The sequence below is a fragment of the Pieris rapae genome, chromosome 3 (genome assembly GCF_905147795.1).
Source record: "Pieris rapae chromosome 3, ilPieRapa1.1, whole genome shotgun sequence".
NCBI classification, from domain to species: Eukaryota; Metazoa; Arthropoda; class Insecta; order Lepidoptera; family Pieridae; genus Pieris; species Pieris rapae.
Genome location: NC_059511.1, coordinates 7,159,930 through 7,181,346, shown reverse-complemented (window position 1 = coordinate 7,181,346; position 21,417 = coordinate 7,159,930). Strand labels below are relative to the sequence as shown.

The 21,417-nt window shown below is 32.3% G+C and overlaps 3 protein-coding genes across 3 annotated transcripts; 2 read left to right on the top strand and 1 right to left on the bottom strand.

Moving 5' to 3' along the window:
• Positions 1-10,463: 10,463 nt before the first annotated feature.
• On the top strand, positions 10,464-13,087 carry LOC110993264. The gene is made up of 4 exons (XM_022259454.2): positions 10,464-10,532; positions 11,322-11,524; positions 11,682-11,787; positions 11,995-13,087. Coding segments are annotated over exons 1-4 (783 nt in total). The 5' UTR covers positions 10,464-10,530; the 3' UTR covers positions 12,467-13,087.
• A 548-nt stretch (positions 13,088-13,635) lies between these two features.
• On the top strand, positions 13,636-17,167 carry LOC110993285 (pleiotropic regulator 1). The gene is made up of 8 exons (XM_045634640.1): positions 13,636-13,944; positions 14,235-14,359; positions 14,627-14,848; positions 15,037-15,123; positions 15,313-15,398; positions 15,764-15,958; positions 16,296-16,616; positions 16,955-17,167. Exons 1-8 carry the CDS (start codon positions 13,829-13,831, stop codon positions 17,144-17,146), a joined length of 1,344 nt encoding a protein of 447 aa, XP_045490596.1. The 5' UTR covers positions 13,636-13,828; the 3' UTR covers positions 17,147-17,167.
• A 763-nt stretch (positions 17,168-17,930) lies between these two features.
• On the bottom strand, positions 17,931-20,539 carry LOC110993286 (tubulin-folding cofactor B). The gene is made up of 5 exons (XM_022259486.2): positions 20,262-20,539; positions 19,610-19,809; positions 19,330-19,473; positions 18,856-19,014; positions 17,931-18,694 (listed from the first exon to the last, which is right to left on the bottom strand). The coding sequence occupies exons 1-5, from the start codon at positions 20,382-20,384 to the stop codon at positions 18,577-18,579; spliced, it is 744 nt and encodes a 247-aa protein (XP_022115178.1). The 5' UTR covers positions 20,385-20,539; the 3' UTR covers positions 17,931-18,576.
• Between the last annotated feature and the right edge of the window lie 878 nt (positions 20,540-21,417).

Here is a 21,417-nt window from a genome sequence, read left to right as displayed (position 1 = left end):
AACATCGATGTTGAAAATTCAATTTATTCGATAGTCATTCAAGCTCAGGTACATAGGTCGCTCCCATTACCTCGCAAATAGTATATAGATATAAGCTCTTTAGATCACTGATGAATATCGACTGTTTTAATTGAATTGGATAGCACTCTCAATGTGTGTAGGCGTTCCATAATATTCAGTTTTAATTAATTAAAATGTAGATGTCTCGAGATAAGGTTGGGCTATGAATAGCTCCAAGGCTGTTATGTATAAAATCCTTTGATCACTATGAAACATTTCTGCAAAGACATAGAGAATCTATGAACGGATCATGATTTTGGTTAAATATTAGTTTGGTTGGTTGGTATATTAGTAATAATATTTATATATAAAATAATTAATAATTATTACATACTAGTCGATACCCACGACTTCGTTTACATAGAATAAAGTTTATTTTAAGGTAAAAAAATATCTAATTGCTTTTCCATTTATGATATTATAAACTACCTTTAACTCAGCGCCATCTGTTAGAATTGTATCAAATAATAAACAAATGTTAATGTTATCGTAATTTTAGTAAGGATGCCTATTTTTTTTAAAATGAAATATAGCCTATGTCACTCAGGAATGATGTAGCTTTCCAACAGTGAAAGAATTTTTCAAATCTGCCAAGTAGTTTCGGAGCCTATTCAATTCATACAAACAAACAAACAAAAAATCAAACCTTTCCTCTTTATAATATTAGTATAGATATAGATATACCCAATATATGTGTAATAATTATTAATTATTTTGTAAGTACGAACAGTAGCGTAGCGACATCGGGAGGCACCCGGTGCGGAAGTTGGTGGTGTCACCTCATCGAAAGTAAAAAGCAATAAGTTTTATAAGATAAAGGACATGGATCATTTATTGAAAGATCGCGTGGGACGGGGAATCCCCCACGACAGCGGAAATCCCCGAATTCTAATAGAGCTGAGCTAGCGCTAGTGGAGGAATCCCTGATTTTTTTTTTGGTTGTACATTGTTCTTAAAGTTGACAGACCGGGTGGGTGTCACCCAATAAAAGTTGACACCCGGTGTGGGCTGCCCCCGTCGCCCCCATTTGCTACGCCACTGAGTACGCTAGACCAATGCCTCAATATAAGCAAATTTTCATAGGCACTAGACATATTTGGACTTTAGTTCAATATATATTAAAGTAAAGTTATATTTGTAAGTACGAATATGACTCTATCGTGCTAATAACACTTTTAAACGAACCTATCGCGTGTCAGATAAACAAATTCAATCGGCAATTAGGCCGTCCATTAGCCGTCAAGTTCAAAAATTAGATCAATATTATATTAACCAAAAAATATTTATTTTAGTTTTAATTGCCACTGGACTTTCTGTACTACATATATTTGTTACGAAATAAGTTTTGTCAGTGGATATTTCCAGATCCTGTATAAAATCAATCCGTATCGGCTATTACACAAAATTGTGTACGATATGTTTTATTAACAAACATTTAAACATTGTCTGTAGCCTTCTTCTCCCTCCCACAAATTTTATATCTGCCATCCATTAATTATAAATAGAAACGGAATGAGTACAAAGATAGTAATTAAGTAGTCCGCTTCTAAACCAGCTTCGGTAATTCAGGTAACTTGTAAAATGAAGGTTTATTTAAAGCATCGGAAACATACTCAAAATCTTCCCTGAAATGTCCGGTACCAATACTAATACTTTCTTATAATAGTATGAATAATTTTCCGAATAAATCCATTAATAACTATTGTACTGTTTAATTCTAAAAGTAAGTACGGCTATAGTTTAAATAATGAACAGAATGCTTAGGTACATACTTAAATATCAGTCAAATCTACATAGAAAATGCATTGTCCTACATATAGCAAAACTATTGATTTTCTTTTATATAAAGTAATGAAATCACAACTAGTAAGTATAATATCTAAAATAATATCTCAAGGTCCGAAAGTTATCATATTAGGTAAATCTACCACAACCTACTCTTTTTTAAAAAACCAGTAAATTTACTCTTGCGAGGTTTTTCTAAATAAATAATATTCATTTTTTATTTAGCTTCATTTAGAAGATTTGTTGGACAGTTATATGGTATTATATGTTATTAAAAATACCATAGATATTATTGTTACATTTTGCTTCTGAAATTCCGAAAGAACTTAAGTTGATAATTTTATTTCAAGAGCACTCAAGTCTTGCTGGTGCCAAGATGAGAAAAATGTTTGAAGTTCTATTTTTGTTTTTCTTTAGTAAGTAGGTTCTCAGGGTTGTGTTAATATTAAAGTTTACTTGCGTTAGAAATATTTCAAGTGTTTCCCAGGAGATATTATTATAAAAATTGTATACTATTTAGTATAAATATTACACGTTTTATAATTTGTTCTAACACAATATATAATTCCTGTTTAAATCAAAAACCCAAATATACTTAACGAAGATAACAAATTTTCAAAACCATTGCCAATCATTTATTTTCGTAGGTCGTCAGCCGTCACAAAATATTATATGGCTATCAAGAATGTTATTTCATAGTTTAAATGAACCTATTACTTAATAATCTTGTATCTTTTATCTCCAGTACTAGGGTCATCATTTTTACCTGAATTCGCAACTCATACATATTACCATATATTATTTAAACAACATTTGTTACACGACATGTCGAAAACGTCTGTGACCCATGTAATTGCAGGGCTCTAGATGTTTTAGCCTAGCACACGCTCTAAACCCTCTTATTTGTCACTCTGGACATACTACTAAACGGTGGCCTGCGATCGACCAGGGAATTTTCCCGCGAACACCCTCAGTAGTAACCAACATATGTCACATATATCGTATTTTCTAAGGTAGTATTTTATAAGCATAGTTCGATCGATCGACATACCTCAAGAATCGGACAACAAATTATAAATTTAATATTAACCTGGGAAACAGCTAAGCCAAGAGACCTCGAGTCACTTGCGTTCAGTTGACTTTTGCTTTGTTTACGTATTATGTATCTATTATTATATATCTCCGTTAAGAATAAATATTATTTTTAATATTTCATCTTTTACGAATGGCACTGGGTCACTTTGTACTCATTAATCGTTAAAGTTTTCTAGTACTATTGATAATATTTTACTATACAATATTACGAAAGTTATTCAATTCGTATCAAAATGTCATTATGTTAACTCTTGAAAGAATATACATGAAAATATACTATTGTCGTATGTTCAGACCTCCCACGGATATTCCATAAATAAGGGTAATAAAAATTTCATATTATTCACAACCTTTGTAGCCACCTACAAGAATGTATGAAATATTATTGTTTTTGGAGCAATTATATAAACGGAAAAAACACCGGTACGTTGTAGTAATAGTCACCTGTAATAATGGAAATAGTAAAAATTATCCGTAAAAATCCTGTAAAATCTCGTAACCTCGAACATGTTTCGTTGCAGACAGTTTTTTATAACTGTGTAACATATAAAATATGTTCGATAGATACAACAATTTTTACTGATGTATTCTACGATTTACGCGACCAAGAAATTAAAAAATTGATCAAATAACTTTCCTTTTTATGTATTATTAATTAATTACAAATATTGAAAGAAAGGGAAATACGAGGGAGCATAATATTTCAACAAATAAGATAAAATAAATCAGTGGCGCTAAAACCCCTTTAGATCTTGGCCTCAGATTTCTGAATCTGTTTCATGATAATTTTTTATATCTAATAGGCAATTAGGTGATCAGCCGCCAGTGCCTGACACACATCGTCGACATTTTGGGTCTAAGACATGTCGGTTTCTTCACGATGTTTTCCTTGACCGTTCGATCAAATGTTAAGTGCGCACATAGAAAGTCCATTGGTGCACAGCCGGGGATCGAACCTACGAGTTACGACCTCAGGGATGAGAGTCGCACGCTGAAGCCACTAGGCCAACACTGCTCTATAATCTATCATCTCTCTATCTTTTCAATATATTGCAAAATATTAAAAGTTATATTATGTCTTTGTTATTTATATTATTAGAGTTTTTCGTTAATGAAACGTGTTTCTAAGTTTGTTAGTAAAAAAATATTTCTAAGTTTGAATGTAATCTCATATAAGCGATTAATGTGTTATAGCTTTCTAGACTATAAACCTAAAATCTATTGCTAATGTCAAAATAGCTTACACATGAAACGCATATCGTTGAAGGCTTACATCATTATTTATTTTAATTAAATAAAGGTTGGTTTTATTATAATAAAATAAACTTATTTATTCCAGATGTAGTTTTTATGAGAGTTAGGTACAATTTGATCTTAGTTGCTATGTTAGTATTGGTTAGTAAACATTACAAAAAAGACCAAAAACTATATTGGGACATGGACAGGTATTTTTTATAACCCGAACCAGTGATAGGACGCCCGTCTTACATGACGTCGAGTAGCTTTATACAGTGGATTAACATGTCTATTTCAACCCGCATTCAAATATCGTAGATATTTTAGAGTTCAACTGTTTTGCAGCTGTAGGTTTTAACAACCTCCTCTGATAATATCTTTATAATACCCTACATACACACCATCACGTACATACTCACACTTTTACATCATCACACAACAAAACTAATTTAAGCTTAGTTAAATAAATTAAATCACAATTAGTCAAATGTATTAAATAATTTTTGTTTGTTTGTTCCCTTTTATAAATCTTTTTTTGTTAAATATATCATGTATTCCATATTTGGCTATATTCTCAGTGTATTTGTATGTCATTATGTATAATTTATGTTAGCTGTAGGAGTACTAAATAAATAAATAAATATTTAATTAATTAAATAAATAAATAATATTTTAATACAAATGATTAGTCAGTCTATGCTCCATATTTTGACAAATTTTCACAACTAGAAGTAATTCTATTGCAAAGATAATTTCTTTCAACTCTGCATGACACAGCCTAGGTACATTCTGTCTGTTTCGTGTTCACCCCGCAATACCCAATTGGCAACGCTCAAACCATCCACCGATCGCGAAATTTACACACGCAAATTACAACTCACCTCCAGTGAGGAAAGACCAAACAGACTTCCAGGCACTAGGTGACTAGACAGTGGTCTAAACAACTGTTGGTCTCGAGATAGTCACGATAGTTATTATGTTCATTGCAAAATTTGATTTATAAGAAGCATAAGAAAGAAAAAACATAAGTTGTTATAGGAAAAAGAATCTCATCTATGTGGTCGTGCGCTTAAATCACATGCTCCTATGGCAAAGGATCGTCGTGTGAAAACCAGCATGTCTCAATTCCAAAAGTCGATGACGTGTGTCAGACCCAGAAGGCTCATCATCTAAAATGATCGCAGGACGCAGATACGGCCTGGATTGTCGTGGCACTCGACTGTTATTATAATGTTAGTTATATTTCTTTTGTTTTGAACATGTACCATGTCAATGAAAAAAAAACAGTTTTTTCCAGATATTTATTTAGAAAAAGTTAAAAATTAAGAATCACAAAATGTTTAGTTATATTTATCACAAGAACACATTGTTTTAATATAGCTGGCGAGGATTTCAAATAAGAATGCAACTCTTTTTAATCTACTGTTTAAATTTTCGCGGGACAATTTTGCTTACTTTGAAAGCGGGACAATTTTGCTTACTTTGAAAACGGGACAATTTTGCTTTCCACACATAATTTCGGGGACACCGGGACTCGTAACTCGAAACAGGGACAGTCCCGTTCAAAACCGGGCGTTCACCTTAACCATGCACCATGGATTCTGTTATCTTACGATACAAGAATTCCTTACTGAAGAGGACTAGAAAATCTTTTTCGCAGTGATAATTAGTTTTAAAAGAAGTTTATTATAATTTTTTTAATAATAATACAACGTAGCAATGATTAAAAAACGAACGAACGAATTAAAAAAAAATGCGTACCTACGTACGTAATTTGAGCATTTATAACTTCACTAATTTCAAGCTTCGATACGTATTCCATTCCTCTGTGAAGGTATTAAACACATGTAGCAGGTATAAATAAACCATGTAAGTTCAATCGCAAAGTTAAATCCCCTACGACGCAAAACCTCACGACGAAAGTTTGAAATAGGATTGAACTTTTAATTAGGGATATTGGAAAATTGCTGTAAAGCTCTAACAAAGTCCGTTAGCAAGATATTTTATGGCCATAGGATTTTTCTTTTAACGACCTAGGGTCGCATTATGAACCTTTTACTAGCTATAACTTTTACATGGTTTAGAAATAGTAGGAATTTGTACAGGATTGGAAGGTACAGGTTAAAAGCTGCATATTCTATTGTACAAAATGAGATTCAAAGGTCTCTTATTAAACCACAACGAATAATGTGTGTCCCAATCAAAACAGTTGTTGTTACCTTACACTTGTTACCTATATAATACTGAAAGATCAATATGATTGATGTCTCTCTTTCTCTCAACCTGTATCTATTTATTATATAATTAGTTTCGGCGTAATCGAGCAGGAACATACCACTTCTGTACTATGAAATGTAATGATTAGGGCACATTTGCAAAGAAAACCTTGTCATGGGTTAAAACGATATTAATCATTCACATCGTGTCGAGACTTAAATACGACCGTGACCTAACCCTATCAACAGCCGTTTTGCACTTATATTTTCACATAGTGCTTTACATATATAAAACTTTATCTGAATGTGTTATGATATGAAGCGTATTTGCTTGCAGATTTTTCATACGAATATTAATATAGTTATTTTTTGTAACGCTTGGATAAATACGGTTTGTGATTGTCTAAAAGAGATAAATAATTGATAAATTAATTGACGCAAACAGTTTACAAACTAAAACCCTGATATTCATAACAATAAATGATGTATTCATTCTTCAAACTCGCAAGCTCCTAAGCAGTCTTTTTGCAGATACATTCAGAATTGATGGCATTTAATTCTTAATTAAAAGTTCGATCATTTAAAATGTATGATTACAGTTTCAGAAATTATATTTAGATATTCACACACACGCAGATAAAGACTATAATAAATAAAATAAATTTTCTTGTCCAAACAGATCGCATGATTGATCGATATTACATAGATATCTATAAAAGTTCGTCTTCGCCATTCCCGACACGAATACAATCAGAATAAAACTTTTAAAACTTTACGATAATGACCTTGAATTTTTCTCATACTGGCAACGAGTCTTTGGTAAGCTTATAAGTTGATTATTTATGAATAGCGTTTATGTACTTACGACATTATATGAAAATAAGTTTTAGTAAATTCATTGTTCTGTATAATACAAGTCTCAAATCTTAACCATGTCCTGTTTCCATGTTTAAAGATTTATTGATAAAGGCGAAAATTTGTAAGTTAAAAAGGTATTGTCAATAACCATTACTCGAGGAAAAAAAAGAAAAAGAGAACCTATTTTAATGTCATAATACGGCTTTATATCATAAATAAGTTTTATTTTAATCATATTCATATTTTATATTTTTTTAATGTGTCAAAAATTAATTTTACGACAGTAATTAAGGCCTATGTAAGCCTAAGAATAAAGTAAGCATTTTTTTGGGTAAACTGGTAAAAAAATTAAATAATTGAAACTACAAACTATTACATATTAATTAAATGATAACATAAACGAGACAAATTAAATAACAAATAGGTAAGTTACTTATTTATTAATCTTAATTGTATCTACTGTTTATTTAATTGACACTACTGACGGAAACCACCTGTGGTCATTATTTACTTACTGACGGCAAATACGGAGCTTTACCCTTCAATACCGTAAAAAATTAAAATATTTGACTCTAAATGCTATCTATATAAGTAACTAACACATAGGAGTTTAAATTTGCGAAATACATTTATTACTATAATTTTTTTCAATTTAAACAGCATTTTTTTAATTACTTACCAATTTGAAAACCCTGTTTCGATATTTCAGTTTAAATTAGAGTTAGTTTTCGCGAACAAATGTTATTTAATGGCCAAAAGAAAAGCGGATCTAGACGCGGGCAACACCGAGCAAGAACCTCACTGAACTGAGATTTACTGAAGTCTGAAACGGCCTGTGGTATTAACAGGCTATATTATTATTGCTGAACATAGCCTGAAAGTGGTATAATAACTTTACAAGGCCCGATACGACATCCGATCGGATCAAATATAAATTCAATAAACTATTATTTAAAAACATATAATTAAAAACACCAAAATTAATTAATTTTTGTATAACATAAAACATTTTTATGTAAAAAGGACTTTCACGGGTTTTATGCTTATGTTTACATTTATATAAATTTTATTTTGCATCTTTGCTTAAACGGATAACATTTTCACGTGTAACAAAAGTTTTAGATTATCCGCCAATTCACTTAAACAAATGACAAATCAATGCAATATACTTTTTTTATAGAATAGGAGGCAAACGGGCAGGAGGCTCACCCTTAAGTGATACCGCCGCCCATGGACACTCTCTTTGGTAACCTAATACTACATTAGGTTACCAAAGAGTTCTAAAATCGTAACCCAAAAATTTTTCGTTAGCAATGTTAGAAATTTTCAGTGTTACCTAGGTATGTACTTTGATTTGCAGGGTCTATATTACATGGGATGCTGAACTATCTGCTCGCATAGATTCTCTATGTATATGTATACTTCGAATATGTATAATTTTCCTATGGCTTGAGGCTTTAAGGAGAGTGTCATAGAATAGAAGAGAAGCGGAAAACGCGCAAACTTGTGTCTTCTTGGGGCTGAATTCCATCTGCGAACTTCGAGGCAGAATCCAAAATTTCATGCTTTCTATCTCGACGCCTGGCGTTTCACACATAGTGTTTTTAATGCACTTTCCTCCACGCGCCAACTTTGTGGAACCAGCTGCCGGAAGAGTTATTTCCGAGCTGACACGACTTAGGAGTATTCAAGAAAAGAGCGTACTACATATATAAATAATGTAAATACTAATCTTTGAAAGATCAGCAACACTCGTTGCAGGAATCTATGGGCGGCCGGTAAAACCAAGATAAAAGTTTAAATAAGAACTCTGCATTTTTTTATCTTTCCAGCTATACGATTTTCCAGCCAACGTCGAATCTGAGACAATAAAGACCGCACATCACAATCTATCAATGGTTGTATAACGCGAAACTGAGTTTGCGCGCCTGGCTCCAACGTCCATGACGCTTTATCAATGGGGCAGCCATCTTTTTGACGTCATAGCCAAAGCCTAGCCTGTCACGTTTGTTTTGCACCGGCTGTGGCCGCGGGTTTGATTAATTAATTACTAGACATCCGGTTTGAACTTGAGCTCTTGCTATATACATATTAAGTAATAACATCGATATCATTGGTTTATCTAGATTTTATCTAGTATAGAGACGAAAAATACAGCCAGTTAAAACCTCAAGCTGAGATATAATATTTTCATTGATGATATGCCATGTTGCAACTCATTACTATTTTTCAAATCACATCGCATAGGGATTCAATAATTCCAAAATTAGTAACTCATTTGTTAACCACATCAAAATAGTTAACACAATTGATTTTTGTTAAGGTACTAGGATAACACTATATTATACACTAATTGTGTTTACGCTGGCTGAGCGATTGGGTGTGAAAAAATTGTGAGCCATACTACGTCGTAGACGAATAGCACATTGTAGCGCCAAAAACCTATAGCTCACTATACATATATACATATATCTTATATATAAGATATATTCTAAATTTGAAATGACATCTCAAATTTTTTTGCAATTTGATTTTTTTAATATACATAGATAATAAAGGTATTGAAAAGTATCATTTAAGTAGGTACTTCTCACTCAAATTGATTATTACGTTTATCTTTACAAATAAAATATGTAGTTGACTTTGTCTAAAAAATAAGTAGAGCTGCAAAGAACTTAATAAAATATAATATGGTAAAATAATAATATAATCGAAAATTTGTAATATCTATTAAAATAAGGATTATTGTTATTATGTTTTGTAGAAATTTTGGTCTTGAAACCTCTATAAGTTCTAACTATTCTAGTTCTAATATCTAAATTATTAAAGTATGTAATAAATAGTACTCATATTTTACTTTAAATTAAGTAGACGCTATTTGGTATCCTTTTCATTCGAAGTACTCGAAACCTATATAGGAAAGGGATGGCGAACGGTAAATAAGTTTCGTTTCACCCCTCAATAAGGGTAGAAACAACTTCCCGCGCTTGCGCGGATCAATAATTAACCCCGTACTAAAATACCAACGGAACATTATCATCATAGATCTTTTTGCGCTTGTACAAATCCATTGCTTGTTCGGATGGGGGTTCATTTTAGTACGTTGTTTAAAGAGGGAATTGGAAGTGCATTTACTTTTTTTTTGCACTACAGTTCTTGTAATCTGTAAACTCGGTAGATAACAGCGCATGCGCTCTTATCCCTCATGGACCAAAATTCAAGTGTTACAAAATAAGTACAGCGTCACAGTGCTTTGTGTAAAAAATTCTAAATACCACAAATGTAAGTATTTTTATTACTTAAGTCATTCGTATTATTTTAGGCCTACCAAAATATCAGAGGAATATAAATAAATATATTATACTAGCTGCCCCGTGAATTTCGTTTCTCCTTAATGCCTAGGCTACCTGTTCAGTGCATACCAACATGGAACATTTTGCTATGCTAACCCTGAGACTGTTCGGTTTTCCGGTATGAAACATTTTTGGGCGTTTTGTGAATTTTTCACTGTATGAACCTCAGATTTCATGTCATAAGCTATTAATTAACAAATAAAAAACAGGGGTTAATGTAGAGGGGTGAAAATGTATTTTTGTATGTTGTAAGTATCATAAAAAAATATAAAAACAAAAAAAAATCTAAAATATAAATTATTGGGCTGGATACCCCTTACCGCGTAGAGATTTGAAAAATAGATAGAAGCCGATTCTCAGACCTACTGAATATGCATACAGCATACCTAATAAATTTCATAAGAATCGGTCGAGCCGTTTTGGAAGAGTATGGGAAGTAACAAGTTACACAAGAATTTTATATATACAGAGATTTCAAAATTAACTTTTGGTAAAAAGATATGATAGAATAGAAAAGGGCGGTGAATGGAATGAAAACAAGAAAAGAAAATCGCATTAGGGAAGGCTTTAACTTTAAAGCTGTAACGCCTGCAACGCGTACAGGAAACAAATTATATTTTGTGTATACAACCTTATATCTGCGGCACTCATACATCAGATGAGCCTCTAGCTCTTTCACTATCCTACCTACCTACTAATAGTATTATTTATCCTATAGGATGTCGTGTGGGGCAGAATGTCTGTCCCTTGGCCCTCCGCCGGATTCAATTATGCATATGCCCCCACCGCCTCTACCGGCCTTCCTCGCCAACATGGCCAACTTGACGCCACCCTGCAGAGCATCGAAGTGCCCCCCACTGCTCAATAACGAAGACAACTCATTATTTCCCGGAGTCGAGTATCACGAGTTACCACGACATGGTATGTTTTTATTCAAAAATTATATTAATGCATTATACCTACACATGTTTAGAATGAATTTGACGTAGTGAAGCTCAGTGTTGTTACAGTGAAAAAAATTGTAAAAATCAATATAACAAAATTATATCATTAATAATGTTTTGTGGTTCTTTTTCAGAACCAGCTGCATCTGACGACACATGGTTCCTGGTGCTTATTACTTGCTGTATTGCAGTGCTCTGTATTGCTGCAGTTTTGGCAATTTTTTTACTGAAATGTAGAGAGTAAGTTCACCTGTATATCTCTTTTAAGACATTCTATTATATGTATATATGTATAGGGTAAGCAATACATTTTTCAAATATATTTTCTAACATATCCGTGTCGAAAGAAATCGTAATTTTTAAGTAGTTGATAGTGGTCGTATTTCGAAACCAGTTTGTGTGTAATTTTAATGAAAACCTGTTTATAAGATCCTTATTTCTAAACAGAGCACGCGGTGGCTGTAAAAGCGGAACGGGTAAAACAAGCGGCTCCAATGCGCTCTATGGTAGTGCTGCCCTTGACTCTCGAGTATTGTGGGCTGCCCTCACGCCAAGAGGAACTCGACATTTCGTCGCCGATACTTACCCACATGATGAAACGGAGGACCATCATTATGAATGTGTCGAACCACCTCTATACAAACTTGGACCGCCTGAAGATTTAGCCATCACTAGACATTACACCGTCGAGTATGAAGACCCTGCTCCATTAATCGAAAACTACTCCGATAGAACCGAAGAATACTTCAGGCATGGTATGGATACACTCCGCCGGGGAAATAGACCACTAGTTTCATCTCCTACCAGAATTGAAAGACCCAATTTGCCGCCATTAAATTTACAGCCCAGAACGCTAAGACGCCCGCCACATTCCCGCCGTGTGAGTGATGCAAATAACTCTGAAAAATCGGCCATCTGAACCGAAAATGGCGCGGTATTTTCCGTCGCCGACTCAACCGATATTGACTATGAATGGACCATCGATTCTAATGTTGATAGACTTGTCTAAATGTCATTCACCTCATATTTCTTACTTTCTTTGAATACAAAAATCATAATGACCATTCCTTTGGCGAAAATATTTTTATTACGTTATCATTAGATACCTTAATAATTTCTATTATCTGAAGCAAAAATGTATTCAATAATTCAAAATTACAACACATTCATCAACAATAAATAGCAAATGTAATATTTAAAAATATATAAAACAGTAAATTTATAGAACTCACTCAATTAAATCACTTAACCTAAGCTTTTTGAACGCTGCTGAATATAAAATATGGACCTAGCTGGCTGCTAGCGTAAAGGAGCGAACCAGCACCGAAAACATTAGGTATAGTTTCTGTTGCTTAGGTAAGATTAGATAATAAGTAATGTAAGTTGACACCCTAGTCTAATTTTCAACTAGTCACGCTGGCTTATAATATTGTTAGCTACATAAGTAGGTATCTACTAACAAATAATTTTATTTGACTGTTGTAAGAATAATAATATTTAAACGTGTAACTAGCTATAAAAATATGTAAATTAATATTGTGTAAATAGCCAGGTACTTATTTATTTTGTATTTATTTTTACTTCGATGCAAATTAGATTAAGTAGTAATTTTTAATAAACTTTAACAACTTTAATAAAGTATATTAATTCTTAATTCACGACGTCATCATCGATATCATTAAAACACAGTTAAATTTTGCGTTAAATTATGAGACCTTATATATATATTTTTTTTATTAAATATATTTAATTATATATTTTTCCCTTTTATCGTGATTGGTTTATATATAATATTACTGCCGCTTAATTGTGCCGAATAATACGAATCGCGGAGTAGCGTATGTCTTTATTTTCGTTTAGTAAGGTTGCGGTAACGGAATACAAAAACTGTTTGAATTATTGCTCTGTTTATATAATATATCTCTGTATATTGTTACATTTCGATGGACTAATTAAAAAATAGAAAGACTCGCAGCCAATACTGGTAATCGGATGGTGAGACTACTTTACTTTCTCTGTGGTAATAACAGACTAATGATGACAACAGACAAATTTTGTTTTAAATATTTACTCTGTGATAATTCTGTTTTAGAATTTATACAAAAATTGAACACTGAAATATTGGTTTGTGTTTATGATATCAGTGTTATTCAAAAACATATTTGAATTGATAATAAATTGATTGATTTACGTTCACTTAAATAACAACCAAAGATAAACTTTGCTGTGTGGTCTTTACTGTTTTTGCTTTTCATAAACTGAACATTATTTTAAGTTCAAAATGAGTGATGATGTTATCAAACATTCGGTACACACTTTAGTGTTTAGATCTTTAAAAAGGTCCCACGACATGTTCCTTTCAAACCAAGGAATGCTTCCACCAATTGATGATAAAGCGTTAGTACTTTTTGTATTGTTCTTATTTTGGCTCTGCAGGTTATAACTAACACTAAATTAATATTTTATATGTTTTAGTGTTTATTTCCCTAAAATTATTATATTTTAGTGGTTTTAATTTATATTAATGATTGCTATATCTTGATATTCTTTATTTTCCATAGAAAAATAATTCAAATAATCTTACTAACATTAAATATCTGGTTGGATTTTATATTTAATGACATGAATTTGATAATACTTCAAATGTCAATTGGAATGTTCGCTGAAATGCCTTTTTTTTATTACAGTGAAAATATTTTGAAAGTTATTAAGAGTAGAGATAGTTATGGGCTTGTAATGTCTGCGGTACAAAAGGCACAGGCTATAAAAGAGAGGGAAGCAATGAGTCGACCAGAAACCCCACATGATACAGGTATTTTTAATAAAACATGAAAATTTGTTGTATGAAATATTTTATATTTTTGTTTCCTATTATATATATAAGATATAAAAAAATATTTAAAAATTAGCAGATAGTAAGAACAAGCAGTAAGCAACTTTAGTGGTGATCAATTGTTTGAGTTTAATAGAACACTGAATAAAGAACCAAATAAAAATACACAATATATTTTTATCAATACGCCACTGTACATTTTGAGAAGTGAAAGTAGGAGTTTTAAAATACTAATAACTTTTGTAGAAATAGCAGAATCAGCAGCCCTAGCATCAGATGGAGCAATGTTGCCATACACAGGACCTGCTGCCCCAACAAGCACAGCTATTACTCCTTTGCCCCGTAAAGCACCAGTAATGCCAAAACCGAAATGGCATGCTCCATGGAAACTTTGCAGAGTTATTTCTGGACACTTAGGGTGGGTGAGATGTGTTGCTGTTGAACCAGGAAATGAATGGTTTGCTACAGGTATGTAGTGTATATTTTTAAATTACTCCCATGACACACAGTTAGCACATTTAGATCAAAAGTGGCATTCTATGTTAAATATACTTACTTTTGTGTTATATATACATGTACATAAAATATGATACTATCATATTGTGTCCACCTCAACATTATAAAATATAGTGTTTTGATTGAGGCATTATTTACAGGAGCCGCAGATAGAGTGATAAAGATTTGGGATTTAGCAAGTGGAAAATTGAAGGTATCACTGACTGGACATGTCAGTACTGTAAGAGGTTTGTTATATTGCATTTTAATACAAGGTTGCCAATAGGATTTGTACAACTTAGCAATTAAGCCACATCAATCTTAGGTAAAAACATATATTTAAGCAAAACAAATCTTACTGCTTTTTAGTTTAATTATGGGATGTCATTTTTTCTTTTACTCGCTTGATTTTATAGTTTTTTTATATAAATTTTTAGGTCTTGAAGTGTCAGCGAGGCACCCATATCTTTTCAGCTGTGGAGAGGACAGACAAGTTAAATGCTGGGATCTGGAATATAATAAAGTATGTTTTGCATGAAATAGATGTTTTCTATTGCCTTTCAATAATGTGCCTTGTAATAAGTGCTAATATAAAATTACCAATGTACTCTCGAAGAATGTTTTGTTACATTTATTATAAAAATCAAGAACATTCATGAATTGAGTTCTGGCAGTAAATGAAACGTAATGGGATATTATCAGTGTGTCCATCCCTCTTATGTTGATAATACTGTTACATCATTTTAGTTAGAATATAATAGTAATCAGCTTTTTAATATGCCAAATTTTTCTTAGTAAATGTTATGAAGCCAACAAGAATTTATTTGAGTTTGCATAACCGCGCCACCTTGGTTTTCGTTACACATTTTTAACAGCATTTCTATTTAGGTAATACGTCACTACCACGGCCATCTATCAGCCGTGTACACATTAGCGCTCCATCCGACTATCGACGTACTGCTATCAGCTGGTCGAGATGGAACAGCTCGTGTTTGGGACATGCGGACTAAGGCCAATGTACACACACTTACAGGACATACGGATACTGTCGCCTCGCTTGTAAGTCAAGCTTCTGAGCCACAGGTAATATATAGTTAGCCTTCAACGACAGTTCGTACCGTTTCCTGAATGGCCAAACAAGCCATCTGGTCGCCCATAGGAGGCGCTGTCTCTTAACAACAGCTGTCCCCTTGTTTAAAACATACTTACTCTTGAGATGAACTAATTATTTGTTTTTATTTACCAGCAATCTGAATTCTATTCCATTCATTTCCATTAGGCCAGAAACAAAAAAATCAACAGTATTATTTATTATTAACTCTTGGCCTATTAAAGGGTACAGAACTTTTATTATAAGAAAAGAATCGAAAAACTGAATGTATCTGTATATTCAATGTTTAACTAACTTATTGTATTTCAGATCATTACTGGGTCCCACGACTCGACTATTCGTCTCTGGGACTTAGCAGCTGGGAAATCCCTTTGCACACTTACAAACCATAAAAAATCTGTGCGCTCTATAGTCATACACCCTACATTGAACACATTTGCATCAGCTTCGCCAGATAATATAAAACAATGGAAATGCCCAGAAGGAAAGTTTATTCAAAACCTGTCCGGGCATAATGCCATAGTTAATTGTATGGCAATCAACCCTGAAGGGGTATTAGTTAGTGGAGGCGATAACGGGACCATGTATCTGTGGGATTGGAGAACCGGCTATAACTTCCAAAGATTGCAAGTAAGAAAAAAGTTATTCTCTAAGCCTTGGCCTTGGAAATGTAGCATTTGGCAAAAACCTATTATTGTGTTATATTATTAAACGTTAAAAATATATTATCTTAACAAAAAGATTTAAAAATGTTGGGGTGCTACAGTGTCCATTTTAAGTTATTAAAAATAATAATTCTATTTGTTTTATTAGATTTTTTTTTTTTCATATTATTAAATATAATATTTATATTATATTTTTTGATGAGAAATACCGTTATTTTTTTGGAATGGGAAATTTTATCTTTTAATTCAATAAATATTGTTTTTTATTGTATTCTGATAGTAAAATATCCTCATTTTTTTTAGGCTGCTGTACAACCAGGGTCAATGGATTCTGAAGCAGGAATATTTGCAATGACCTTTGATCACTCAGGCTCCCGTCTCATCACAACAGAAGCTGATAAAACTATCAAAATTTACAAAGAAGACGACACAGCCTCTGAAGAAACACATCCTATTAATTGGCGGCCGGAGATTCTGAAACGACGAAAGTTTTAAATAAATATTTTTCGTATAACAGTTTTTTATTTCTTTCAATTGCTAGAAAAGTTACACAATAATATTTGTGTAATATAATCATTGCAATGTTGTTCATGGTTAGGATGCAAAATTATAGTTCAGGTGCTTTATTTATTACCAGAGACGAGAATTTAGGTAAGTTTTGTAAAGGTAAAGACATTTTAGTTAAATCGTTTTTAGTTTTATCTAATATTGATACTTCTGGCAGAATATTTTAAGATATTTATCACAGTATAGCTAGCAAGCGAAAATTCGGCCCACATGGACTACTGTTCTCACCTCTGGTCTCCCCAGTACCAACTCCTTCCACTTGACCGTATTCAACGAATCGAATCGTCGACGACAAATCTCTCTCAGAGCGGGTTGATCCTTTGGGGTTGCGTAGAGATGGATGGTCACTCTGCATCTTCTACCGCATTTACCATGGAGAGTTCAGAGTTGTTCGGATTAATAGCTGCAGCTGACGTCGACGTCCGCTTTTTCACAAGGTAGTTTTTTCCGCGCAACACCACTTTGTGGAACCAGCTGCCCACTGAAGTATTTCCGAACCAAATCGACTAGGGTCCTTCAGGAAAAGAGCGTACCAATTCTTAAAAGGCCGGCAACGCACCGGCGAGCCCTCTGGCGTTGAGTGTCCATGGGCGGCGGTATCACTTAACATCAGGTGAGTCTCCACCCGTTTGCCCTCTCTTCTATAAAAAAAAATAGCAATATCTAATGTTAAGAATGGACAAGAGTGATAAGTAGAAATAAAACACTCTTAAATAAAATTATAATTTATTAGCCCGTTACTTGTACTAAGCTTAGCTTTTTTACAATATATTTAGGGTACTTAGTAGATTGGTACCTTTGTAGTTCCTTGATTAATTTATTGAGACTTATTCTTGCATTAACAACTGTTTTATTCAAAAATCATTTTGTATAGGTATAAAGAAAAATTGGAATGTTAAAGAAAACATATAAAAGCTCTATTACATTGTCTGGGTGTCAAAATATTAGTAAAAAAACTAATATTAAAAAATAAATCATGATATTGCCTGAGATTCTTCTACAAATATAAAGGCTACTTTAAAATAAAATAATCAAATAGTTAAAATCTAAAATAAGAAATTATGAATATAATGAAGGCATGCAAAAATATTATTAGTTCTCAGTCTTCCATCTTTATATTATTATTATAACCTTCGCACAAGGGACATTAGAGACGCCAAAGCCTATTTGTACTGCATCGTAAAAACAAGAAGTACAAATGCGGTTATGTCGCACTTAATACATTTTATGTATTAGTTACAAACTATGTCCCTCCTTACTAATAATCCGTCCAATTCATGATTAGATATAAGCAATTATATATTACTTTGCACGCAAATCAATTTTAAAAAGCATTAAGAAGCAGATTAGGTTTTAGATCATATTTCATCTTCTAGATCAAATGACTCTTCAGGGAAATCTCCAACAGTCACATAAACTGGTTTTACAAAACCTCCATACTTAGGTGGACAAGTGAAGTATCTTTTACCATTGACTCTGCAAATAAAATAAACATAACTTTACACAACCAATAATAAAAATTTAAGGTTAAAACTTAGTTTAACAATTGGTATTTAGTTGAATTTTTTTATAGGCTTATTACCTACAACCTTTTGATGGTTATCAAGTTACTTCTACAAATTATAGAAATTACATACGATCCATCATTCTTTCCTCTCGGTTCATCATATTGTACTCCAATCCACAAGCCTTTTGTTCCTTCCAATGGACCATTATAGCGAACAGTAGCTCTTCGGGAAGGTTGGGATGGTACACGTACCTCACACCTTGCACCAACTAATACTGACTCGGCTAACCTGTCAATATACTAATATTAACTCGGCAGATATAATTTAAACTTTATATGTGGGCAAATGTTGAGTACAATAAATAAATTATATTAAAACTTGTAAAATACAGACATATTACAAAAAAACAGACAACTTTAAGTTAATTTAAGTTGTGACTTTTATTATACAATTATATTGAAATATATCCAAGATTAAAACACATTGCATTTTTAAACATACCATGTTTATGTAATAGATGTTGATATTCTTTACTTTTTATCTATGATCTACTATAAATACATGGCAAAATATGAATGACAGAATAATACTTATTTTACTTACTTTGCTTCTTCCTCTAACTCTTTTTCCTGCTGCTCTTTCATCTTAGCCATCTCTTCTGCATTATATTTCCCAAGCTTATTTTTTTGTAGAAATGATCTAAGTGTATCACCCTTTTTTTCATATTCTTCTTCCGATAACTTGAACCTTAAACATTTGAATTTTAGCTTAAATGGTGATTGATTATTTAAAAATGTAGAAAAATCTTTCAAATCTTCAATATTCTATGCATTTTTAATTGCATTAATTATTTAAAGAAATATATTATTATTGTAGCTATTACCTCTCTGCACTATCAGAGTCATCAAAATCTCGAACTAAGGCAAACTTGTCAATGACATGGATCCTCATGCCATCTTCAATTGGATAAGACCCCAGCAAAGCAGTATCATTGTCAATATCACATAAAAAGTTGTTCTTGTTGTCATACACTTTCAATTTCATGGTACTTGCTGTTCCTCCAGTAACCAGTTCCAGTTTGGTCTATTTTAGAAAATACACAGAACAGTGAAAAATAAGTGTTATAAGGTTTCCTTTAGCTTAAGATTTCTTGTTTCCTTTTTAAAAAGTAATTAACTCATCACAGTAGTGATTACGAATATCAACAACAATAAAAATTAAAATAATAATAAAAAACAGTATTTTGGTTTTTAACTATCTAATATTCTATCAAATAAATTATTTGATTGGAATCTCTGAGTACTTAATGTATGTTTGCCTACACATACATAAGTGAACACCAAGGAAAGGCAAGGTACACAAATTATAAATGTATTAGTGCGTATTTTGTTATGGGGCAGAGGGAAAACATTTCGGCGAAATTAAGACTTACTGCTGCCCATGGACACCTTGGAATGTGGTAAGTACTTATTTATATATGTACAAGATGTTCAATATTGTTGAGACATTACCAGTTACGAAAATTACTTATTTACCTTAAAATCCAACACTGTTATACCTTTGTTAAACCTCCGTTCGATAGGAGGCACACTTTCATTATCGGATTTAGTAATATGCACATTTAAAAAGTCTTGTGTTATAACATGAACACCTTCCATTTTATAATTTATAAACACGCTGCGACCAACTTGAAAATCAAAGCAAACCAAAATATTATTTAGTCCTAAGATACCAAAATTATGATTTGGTAATTGATTCAATAAAGCGGTTGCTGTAATAATCTTATATGCCAAATCGCTTTCGCATATAATTTCAAAATTCACAATACTAAAGTAAAAAACTGTCTTAAATTCAAAAGTCAGAGTAATTCAAATTTCAATAGCAAATGTCAATATGAATAATCGGTAGACACTTCACACTACACAAGACTAACTGAAAATACAGATAACAAAAAGTACACAGGCACATTGTTTTGAAGCGTATACTGTTTGTTATATTTGTCTCGCATAAGCTTGAGTCTTGACACCAAGCAATCGACTTTCTGAAAACGAGGAAACGTTAAGTTACATTGTTTGTATTTTTATTTTATGGCAATAGTTAACTTTATGCCAGTTTCAAGTAAAAAAATTATATTGGCTTGTCATTGACACATCCTCTAATACATTATTTTTGTTATGTATCATGAATTCAATATCATTTTTTTGGTGTAAGTTTGTTTGTTGGATAACATGGCAAACCTATAATTTCAGTCTTAGCAACAAGTGCTATCACCGGAGTCAAGATTGATCACAAGTGATAAATATACATAAAATAATAATAACTTATAAATTATAATATAAAAAGTGTATGTACTATACTTCCAGCAACGGGTTGGGTTTACAATTCAATACCTTGAATTTGATTATACTGAGTATGTACGAATCTAAGCGTCCAAAAAACGAATTACCTATTATCTAGTTCGGTTGGTTAGGTTAGTTAGTACATTTGTTTTAAATCATGGTCACAAATCTGTAAACAAATTACATGGAAATGAAACAAAATACTTCACCCAGTCTTTCCTTTCTTCCCAAAACAGAGATAAATGAAAAGAAATGGCGGAGGCTTTTACTCAAGGAGCATGTACCATTTAATTAAAGCAAATGTATAGATGTGTATATTAAATCTTAACTCCCAGTATATGAAATTTTCTTT

Excerpts from the sequence above, each read along its gene's own strand:
- LOC110993264 (XM_022259454.2), top strand. Across the intron at positions 11,525-11,681 it reads TCACGAGTTACCACGACATG|AACCAGCTGCATCTGACGAC; the intron begins GTATGTTTTTAT and ends GTTCTTTTTCAG. Across the intron at positions 11,788-11,994 it reads TTTTTACTGAAATGTAGAGA|AGCACGCGGTGGCTGTAAAA; the intron begins GTAAGTTCACCT and ends ATTTCTAAACAG.
- LOC110993285 (XM_045634640.1), top strand. The coding sequence starts at position 13,829 with ATGAGTGATGATGTTATCAAACATTCGGTACACACTTTAGTGTTTAGA. Across the intron at positions 13,945-14,234 it reads CCACCAATTGATGATAAAGC|TGAAAATATTTTGAAAGTTA; the intron begins GTTAGTACTTTT and ends TTTTTATTACAG. Across the intron at positions 15,124-15,312 it reads ACATGTCAGTACTGTAAGAG|GTCTTGAAGTGTCAGCGAGG; the intron begins GTTTGTTATATT and ends ATAAATTTTTAG.
- LOC110993286 (XM_022259486.2), bottom strand. The coding sequence starts at position 20,384 with ATGGAAGGTGTTCATGTTATAACACAAGACTTTTTAAATGTGCATATT. Across the intron at positions 19,810-20,261 it reads TAACAGTGTTGGATTTTAAG|ACCAAACTGGAACTGGTTAC; the intron begins GTAAATAAGTAA and ends TTTCTAAAATAG. Across the intron at positions 19,474-19,609 it reads GACTCTGATAGTGCAGAGAG|GTTCAAGTTATCGGAAGAAG; the intron begins GTAATAGCTACA and ends CAAATGTTTAAG.